General features: G+C 46.0%; 1 protein-coding gene across 1 annotated transcript; it reads left to right on the forward strand.

Annotated features, from left to right (window-relative positions):
* The first annotated feature begins 1388 nt into the window (after positions 1-1388).
* LOC139696899 (uncharacterized) lies at positions 1389-9460 on the forward strand. Its single transcript, XM_071595783.1, has 2 exons — positions 1389-1904; positions 9344-9460. Exons 1-2 carry the CDS (start codon positions 1389-1391, stop codon positions 9458-9460), a joined length of 633 nt encoding a protein of 210 aa, XP_071451884.1.
* Positions 9461-9783: the final 323 nt, after the last annotated feature.

Here is a 9783-nt window from a genome sequence, read left to right on the forward strand (position 1 = left end):
ACAATATTTAAAATTCAAAAGCGAGCCGTACAGCTAATTGTCAAAGCAGAGCATAATGCTCCTTGTCGTCCATTATTCCATAAATTGAACATTCTACCTTTGCCATGTATTTATATCTATGTATTACTGGTGTACACCTTTGTAAACCTTTCAATGTATGACACAAATTGTGGTATTCACCACTATGGGACCAGGTCTAAAAATGATCTGCACCGAACTTATGTAAGAACTAGAACCACCGCACTAGGCCCTAAATCTATGGGTCTCCTTATGTTTAATAAGCTAAACGAGGACCTGAAATCCAGCACAAACATTTATCTATTTAAAAGAAAATTGAGAGCTTTTCTTCAAAGGAATTTGTTCTATTCTATTAGGAATTTCATGGAACATGAAACTTAGAATAGGCATATGTATTTACATTGTGTATTATTGTATATATTGACGTGTCCTATACTATGTACAATTTTTTTGTATGATGGTCTCTGGACAAATAAAAATTATTATTATTATTATTATTATTATTATTAATAAAAGAGATATTTATCACTCTTTTTCCCTCTGCTTTCCTTGCGCAGATTGAAGAAGGAGGGTTTTCTTAAACATCTCACAATGTTTCTCATTATTTTGCAGGAGTCTCAGCAACAAATTGTCTCTTTTTGCAAACACTTTAGAACCCTATCCCTACCATTAGGCACTGATTTATAATGATCTAATGGATTTTCTTTAGTAAAACTTATTACAAAAAACCACAATCTGACATAAGTCACTTGGGAAAATGGAGCACTGAAGTGATACTAATGGTTCAATGAATAGATTAAAGTATGTGGCGGCTCAACCCTTGAATCATCATTGAGCGCCATTGCGAACGCGCCTTCACCGGCAAGTGTTTTGGCTTCCGGCATTCGCCACCAGGGTCCGCCGTCAGGGGGCAACCACGCCGCCAGAGCCACGCCGCCGTAGCCACTCACTCTCACTCTCTCTCTGACTGGCTCTGGACCGTCACGCGCGCCGCCATCGTGGTCAACCCAAGGACGTTGCTTCCTGGTGAAGGATTCTCTCCTGGCTTCGCCACCGCACGGCCGAATATGTACTGAATAATTACTGTTCAATCGCCTCATCAAGGTTTTAATTTTCTGAGCACAATAAACTTTGTTAATTGTTAGGAGGTGTCATTATTTCCACCACGATACCTCCTTCAATAGTGGTGACCCCGACGTGATTCATTTCTCCCCACGTGCTTAGCCGTGCACTGACCACGCCGTTTTGGTCTATCCCGAATATCTGTACATCTGCTTCGCTATGTGATTATCGGCTCCAGTGTTTCCAATAGTGAATTCGTTTTGTTTATCTGTTTTTCCCCACGTTAATTGTTTGTCTAAACGCCGGAGATGTCGACGGACCGAGCCATGCTTCGCGTGCCTCCATTTTGGCCGGAAGAGCCGGCATTATGGTTTGCACAACTGGAAGGGCAATTTTTCCTCGCAGGTATCAGCGAGGACGCAAAAAAATTCTATACGGTGGTGAGCCATTTAGAGCCTCGATTTGCGCAAGAGGTTAAGGACGTTATTTCCAACCCCCCCGGTGACAACAAGTATACTAAGATCAAGGAGGAACTTATTCGCCGATTGTCTGCGTCTCAGGAGGAGAAAATCAGGCGACTCCTTGAGCGAGAGGAGATGGGCGACAGGAAGCCATCCCAGTTTCTCCGCCATCTTAAGGACTTGGCAGGCTCGTCGATGCCTGACGAGTTCATGCGGTCGCTGTGGCTGACCCGGCTACCCACGCCTCTCCACGCCATCTTAGCAGCTCAAGATGGCGTCGACCTAGACGCCGTGGCTTCCCTCGCCGACAGAATTAGTGAGGTGATACCCCGGGAACGAGTGCCCGCCCCTACCCACGCTCAGGTAAGCGAGGTGAGTTCCGACCCGCCATCTTGTACCGGTGGATGCTCGGGCATGTTGGCCTCCCTCCTGAGCCGAATGGACGACCTCACCCGGCAAGTTGCTGCTCTTTCGGTGGCGCGGCACCCTCGAGAGGAACGCTCCCGTTTCCGAGGCCATTCCCGTTCCCGCAGCCAATCTCGCGGCTCTGAAGACGGACCATCAGGACGCCGTACGACGCCACAACTCTGCTGGTATCACCGGAAGTTTGGTGCCGACGCGCGGCACTGCACCCAGCCGTGCTCATTCCAGGTGCCGGAAAACACCGCGGGCGCTCGGTAGACGCGGCCGCCGACCTTAGCCCTACAGCAAGCCGCCTCTTCGTTACGGACACGACCACAAAGGTACAGTTTCTTGTTGACACTGGTGCTGACCTTTCTGTGTTTCCCCTATCGCTCGTCAAAAGTCCTAGACAGCGGACCGACTACCAACTTTTTGCTGCCAACAATTCCGTAATAAATACGTACGGTTGGGAAGTATTAAACCTAAATTTCGGTCTGCGCCGCGACTTCACGTGGAGGTTTGTTGTGGCAGACGTTGCACAGCCTATTATCGGAGTGGACTTTTTGACGCATTTCAGTCTTTTGGTGGACGTTAAGAATTCTCGTCTTACAGACAGTTCGACGACAATTTCCGTCGCCGGAAACATTGTACGCCTCCCGGCAACGCAGATAAAGGCGGTAGTCGGAGAAACCCGTTTTCACGTTCTTCTCTCGCGCTTTCCCGAAATTACGCGTCCAGAAGGGACACCCGGTCATGCGTCCCACTCCACAGTGCATTTCATTCGCACGACCGCAGGTCAGCCGGTGTCATGTAAACCACGTAGGCTTGCTCCCGACAAACTTGCCGCAGCCAAACGGGAATTTGAATTAATGGTGCGATTAGGGACAGCCCGCCGCTCGGATAGCTGTTGGTCCTCCGCCCTCCACCTTGTGCCCAAGAAGGGAGACGAGTGGCGCCCCTGCGGGGATTATCGCGCGTTAAACGCTAGGACCATCCCCGATCGCTATCCTGTCCCCCATATCGAGGATTTCGCTGCATCCCTCAATGGTGCTCGTGTTTTCTCCACCATTGACCTCGTGAGGGCATATAACCAAATACCTGTGAACCCGGAAGACATACCGAAGACTGCAATCACGACCCCCTTTGGGTTGTTTGAATTTCCCTTTATGTCATATGGACTGCGAAACGCCGCACAGACTTTCCAACGTTTCCTCGACGGGGCACTCAGAGGTCTCTCCTTCTGCTACGTCTATTTAGACGATATTTTGGTCGCCTCCCAAAATGAGGACGAACATGAGCATCACCTGCGTGAGCTTTTTGGCAGATTAAAATCATACGGTGTGCTCATTAATCCTGCAGTGTGTTTTTGGTGTTCCCAATGTCAAGTTTTTAGGATATAGTGTAAGTGCCGAGGGTACAACGCCTTTAAGTGACAAAGTGAGTGCTATCGCAGACTTCCCACTCCCTGTGACGGTGAAACAGCTCCGCCAATTCTTGGGGATGCTGAATTTTTATAGAAGATTCCTTCCCCATGCCGCCGACTTACAGGCCCCCCTCAGTGAAGTGCTACGCGGTGGTGTACACGGCCGCGACAAAGTGGATTGGACGCCCGAACTGCGCCTTTCTTTTCAGCGGTGTAAAGACGCTCTTTCGAACTTTGTGCTTCTCGCCCATCCGGCCCCCTCCCTTCCCCTCGGCCTGTTTACCGACGCCTCAGACTTCACCCTGGGAGCTGTGCTCCAGCAGCGCACTGAAGCGGGTTGGCAACCGCTTGGTTTCTTCTCCAAAAAACTAAGCTCGGCCGAGAGAAACTACAGCCCTTACGACAGGGAGCTCCTGGCGATTTATCGGGCGGTCCGGTATTTTCGCCACATGGTGGAGGGTCGGAATTTTACAATTTTTACAGACCACAAGCCGATAGTGTACGCGTTCCAGCAAAAACCTGACAGATGTTCGCCCCGTCAATTCCGCTACCTCGACCTGATCGGCCATTACTCGACAGACATTCGTCACGTAGCCGGCGCGGATAATGTCGTGGCGGACGCTTTATCGCGCATCGATTCCTTGTCCTCCGCGGTAAATTTTGAGGAGTTAGGCCGTGCACAGGAGGCAGACGCTGAACTTGCTGCGCTCCTTAAGAACGAAGAGTCTTCCCTCAAGCTCAGAAGATTTCCTGTTCCCGGTTGTGCTGTGCACTTGTTTTGTGACACTTCCACCCCTTGTGCTCGCCCATACGTCACTCCCGCATTCCGGCGTCAGGCGTTTGATTCGCTTCATAACCTGGCGCATCCCGGAGCGAAAGCGACGATAAAACTCGTGACATCGCGTTTCGTGTGGCCCTCTATTAGGAAAGACTGCCGCGAATGGGCACGCGCGTGCATCCCGTGCCAACAGGCAAAAGGGACTCGTCATGTTGCCTCCCCTGTGCGCAATTTCCCGTCTCCAGGACGGAGATTCGAGCACGTCCACATCGATTTGGTCGGACCTCTCCCAAGTTCACGTGGATTTCGATATTGCCTTACGTGCGTGGACCGTTTCACCCGATGGCCCGAGGCAATACCGATTGGTGACATTTCGGCCGAGACAGTGGCATTCGCTTTCTTTAGCGGATGGATGTCGCGTTTCGGCTCACCCCAACGCATCACTACCGACCAAGGACGGCAGTTTGAAAGCAACCTCTTCCGCCAGCTCTCCCTCATGGCCGGCGCGGAGCATTTCAGGACGACAGCATACCATCCTGAGGCGAACGGGATGGTAGAACGGTTCCATCGACAGCTGAAGGCCGCCATCCGTTGCCACGGGACCACTCAGTGGGTGGACGTACTTCCTGCCATCCTCCTGGGATTCCGCGCCTCCTGGAAGGAAGACCTAGATGCCTCCACTGCAGAGTTAGTGTATGGGGAGCCTCTCCGCCTTCCCGGAGAATTCCTCTCACCAACCTCTCCATCGCAGCCAGCTGACACCGCCTTCATGTCCCAGTTGCGCGAGCATTTCCGGGAGTTGAGCCCTCGCCCCGCTGCCCGCCACGGTTTCCGTCAGGTCTTCATCTTCAAAGACTTGCCGACGGCGTCCCACGTCTTCGTCCGGCATGGCCCCCCGCGGGGTTCTCTTCAGCTGCCGTATGACGGGCCGTTTAAAGTTTTAGAACGGAATGATAAGGCGTACAAAGTCCGCTTACCAAACCGTGATGTGTTCATTTCTCTCGACAGACTCAAACCTGCCTTCACGGTATCCAACCTACCAATTTATAACCACCAGGCAGCTAGCTCTACCGCTTCACCACACCGCGCCACAGCTGGAGGCAGCAGAACCGGACGAAAGACGGCCTGCCGCCTTCACATCGCGCCCAGCTGCGCTGCCTGCACCGCCAGACCCTCAGCCCCCAGGTGCTGCACCGCGCACACAGCGCGGCGAACGGACAACCCGATCTGGGAGACGCGTGCGCTTTCCGTCGCATCTTGAAGAATTTCAACTATAATTTTCTCTTTTTCTTTCATTGTCTTGACTTCATTACCTAACCTGTCATGCTTCCACCACCACTACACCCTCCTTCCTTGCCGCTCACCCGTTATCACCTCCTGTTTCCACAATTTTTCCAATGTCTACTAATCACCAGGGACTATAAAACAACCAAGGGGGTGGTGTGGCGGCTCAACCCTTGAATCATCATTGAGCGCCATTGCGAACGCGCCTTCACCGGCAAGTGTTTTGGCTTCCGGCATTCGCCACCAGGGTCCGCCGCCAGGGGGCAACCACGCCGCCAGAGCCACGCCGCCGTAGCCACTCACTCTCACTCTCTCTCTGACTGGCTCTGGACCGTCACGCGCGCCGCCATCGTGGTCAACCCAAGGACGTTGCTTCCTGGTGAAGGATTCTCTCCTGGCTTCGCCACCGCACGGCCGAATATGTACTGAATAATTACTGTTCAATCGCCTCATCAAGGTTTTAATTTTCTGAGCACAATAAACTTTGTTAATTGTTAGGAGGTGTCATTATTTCCACCACGATACCTCCTTCAAAGTATATGGTCGCTTTCATTTCAGATTTGTGCTTCAATGCATAAATGCTAGTCTACATCTGCATGTAATCCATGTAAAGTACGTACAATATCCATTCTATGTATACAATTCATAGTTCTGCCAGTGTTCTGTGCTTTTGAGTAATGTTCACTCTTGGTATGAATGAAATAATGACAGGTCAGAAATCTGTATTCATATTTTTTTTTTGGAATGGACATATCTAACAATACAAAAACATGCATTGCTATGGAACTCAGAAGCTTGTTTGTTGCCAGCAATTTAAGTGTGTATTCAGAAACAAGTGATGAGCTAATTATTGCTTTGGTATTCTGCTGGTTAAAGTAGGTTTTGGATGAACACAGCCAATACAATTTTACAAAAATACATTTACTGCCTCTCCTAAAAATAACCGCCTGACATCGGACACTACAATAAGTCTCTCTTCATCTCTGTGTACTTCCTCGTTTGCCCAACACTTTTCCCTCTATATCACAGTCTTCAACAACCCATTGTCAATCAAAATGCTCTTCATCCATCTCCCCAGCCTCCTTCAGATTTCTCCCAACAATCCTCTCTCCTCCCCCACCAAACCTATCACTTACTCTTTAGTTTGCCTTTGTGTGATAAGCCAAGTGACACTAAAAAATCAGCTGCTAAGATACAAATTATGATTAGAGGCAATGATCAAAGTGGTAAAAATGAAACAAAGAGATTTTTTTCTGTGCTTCTTTTCATGAAAATAGCACATTTGACATAATTGAAGCTTTCATAATTTCAGGAGACATATTTAAGAATGGTCAACTCCAATCACTAATTTGTTTGATCACTTATGCAGTTCACTAAAGAATAAATTCATAAATATGGCTTGGTAGATTACAGTGTCTACATAGATGAAATATGATTACACCACAATGTTGATGGCATGTAGACTATGAGTAGAACAGACACATATATGTGAAACTATAGTCTACGAGGGGGGTCCCGGTAGTACCCGACACAGCAAAGAAAACACAAAATTTTTGGAAAAAAATGTATATATTTTCAACATAATCTCCTTTTAGCTCTATACACTTTTCCCAGCGATGCTTAATAAGTTCAATACCCTTTTTATAATAAGAACAATCTTGCTCCTCAAAATAACCATTGACTGCCGACATCATGGTTGGAAAATTTTGACTACGGAGCCATTTTTTCAAGTTTGCAATTAGAAAATAATCTGAGGGGGCTAAATCTGGTGAATAGGGTACATGAGGTAGAAATTCAAATTTTATCATTCATCAATTTTGGCCATCGCAATAAGGGATTTGTGAGCTGGGGTATTGTCTTGATGAAACAGTACTTTCTTCTTAGGCAAATGCGGCCTCTTTTGCTTGACTTCTTTGCTCAAATGATGCAATAAGTTCACATAATACTTGCCATTAATAGTTTTTCCTTTTTCAAGGTAGTCAATGAAAATTATCCCATGCACATCCCAAAAACCCGACGCCATGATCTTGCCTGCAGATTAAATGGTCTTCGCCTTCTTTCGAGCTGGTTCTCCCTTTTGAATCCATTGTTTTGATTGTTCTTTTGTCTCGGGAGTGAAGTGATGGACCCATGTTTCATCCATGGTTATAAAACGGCGGTGCAAAAATTCTGCTTTGTTGCTGTGAAACTTTGCTAAACACTCAATTGAAACAACACCACCACACTGGTTTTGCTCAAGTGTGAGCAAATGCGGCACCCTTCTTGAACACAGCTTTCTCATGTCCAAATGTTCAGTTAATTTGCGATGTAGCGCACTTATTGAAGGGCCCACTATGCCTGCTAGCTCGTGCACTTTCAGTCGACCATCATCCAGTATCACTTTGTGGATTTTCTTCACCATTTCTGGAGTTGTCACCTCATTTGGTCGACCAATGTGATGCTCGTCTTGACAGCTCGTACAGCCTTGTTTAAACTCTCCTACCCAATATTTTACTGTTGTAAACAAAGGAGCAGACTCACCCAGAGTATAATTCAGTTCAGCTTTTATATTGGTAGGGCTGAGGCCTTTCAAATAAAAGTATTGTATCTCATAACGATGACCAATTTTCTTCATTTTCAGAAATTCACTGAGAACCTTCACTATTGATGGCTGCCAAACAAATACTAAACAATGTGGTGTTTTCAAACTTGAAACATATGCTTTATAGATTGCACACTTACTAATACAGTGATATTTTTCAAAAGACTACCGCCATCTCTAGGTCAGGCCAGGTACGAGGGTGGTCCCAGGTACCAGGTACCTGGGACCACCCTCGTAAAACATATCACTGCTTCATTCACATTCATTAGATAACGGGAGTGATTCTGATAGGTAAGATCATCAGTTTAGTGTTCTATAGTTACTAGAAACATAAAACCAGCTCATCTCAAATTTTACAAAAAACATACTTTCCTAGATGCATTCTGCAAATTTCCTATACATTCTGCAAAATATTACTTCAAAAAAGAAGCTTCTATGCATAATTGATTCAACAGTTTCACTGTCTATTCGTTGTTCCTCCTCCTGTTCCAAAAGATTATGAATCATTCCCAGGAGTTGGTTACTGCTAGTTCCATATTGAGAGAGCCTCCAGTTTTGATGAGGGGAATGCTGTATGCTTTAGAGAAGGTGGACATTTGGTAATCATTAATTCACAACATGAGTCTAATGTGATGCAACAGCTTTGGAGCCATTTCCCCATACTTTCAGTTTTCATGACAATATGGCACACATAGGCATTCATGATCGCCTCAGACAGGGCGATTTCACAATAATATTTGGTGAGTTTTGATGAATCATTGGTGATGTTCCCCAATCAAGATATTCCTCAAGATAGTCAGGTTTTTGAAGAACAGTGTCATAAGTAGAGTGATCCCTTTTTTCAAAATTAAATTTTCATCCATAGGATTTCAGGTGCTAAGGCACCAGGCATTTATTTTTGTAAAATTAAAAACCTTAAAAATACAAACCAGTTAAAATAAAAGACCAATTATTATTTCATCCAGCAAAGGCCAAACTTTTAATTTCTCCTCAATCTTTCAAACAACATTAATTTATTTTTCATGCATTCATTTTGCTTGAAAATTTTTTGGTGACTGCAGACCCAGCAACTTCATATGTAGTGGATAAAGTCATATTATAGCATGCACAACATTCAGCCATTGCAGATATAAGGTCATCACCAGTGAGGTAAAAATAATCCAAAGGCCCATCCTCCTAGCAATTAAAGATGAAGATGCATAGATGCACATCATCCATGATTTAGCTTCAAAAGGCTTAAATTCCTTAAACTGGCCACAGCAAAAAAAATGTCAATCATAAAATAATGCAAGGATCAAAATTTAAGTGTCATTAGTTTTAACATTCTCTTGCAGGACAAAGTATTAATTCAACTGGATTCACCAAATGGACTGTTTCCAACCCGGACAACTATCATAATAATGAGAACTGTGGCTCTGTCAACTGAGATGGCCAAATTATGTCCCCCGTAATGCAGCACACATGTTTATCTATGAATACAACCTAGAATGGAATTTATGATTTCTGAAAGATATTGTCCAAAAGGGGATCCAAAGAACTGCAGGAAATGCTGTAGTCATCAGCTGATGTGCACCCGAATGCAGAAATTTCACATGGTAACAAAATGATTCACCTTGACAAAGCTTCAAACCCATCCCTCATGAAATATTCAAGAAACTCACAATGTAAGATGATGCCTCATTCGCTTAACAGGCTAAAGAATTTGGCTAGATATGAAGGGACTGAATGCCGGTTGAATGATTTTAACACTGAAATTCTCATATTTCAGGGCGCA

Source organism: Hetaerina americana, unplaced genomic scaffold (assembly GCF_022747635.1).
Source record: "Hetaerina americana unplaced genomic scaffold, ioHetAmer1.1.p SCAF_1, whole genome shotgun sequence".
Lineage (NCBI taxonomy): Eukaryota > Metazoa > Arthropoda > Insecta > Odonata > Calopterygidae > Hetaerina > Hetaerina americana.

Coding starts and splice junctions, on each gene's coding strand:
- LOC139696899 (XM_071595783.1), top strand. CDS start 1,389: ATGTCGACGGACCGAGCCATGCTTCGCGTGCCTCCATTTTGGCCGGAA. Junction 1,905..9,343: donor CCGCCCCTACCCACGCTCAG/GTAAGCGAGGTG, acceptor ATTCTCTTGCAG/GACAAAGTATTAATTCAACT.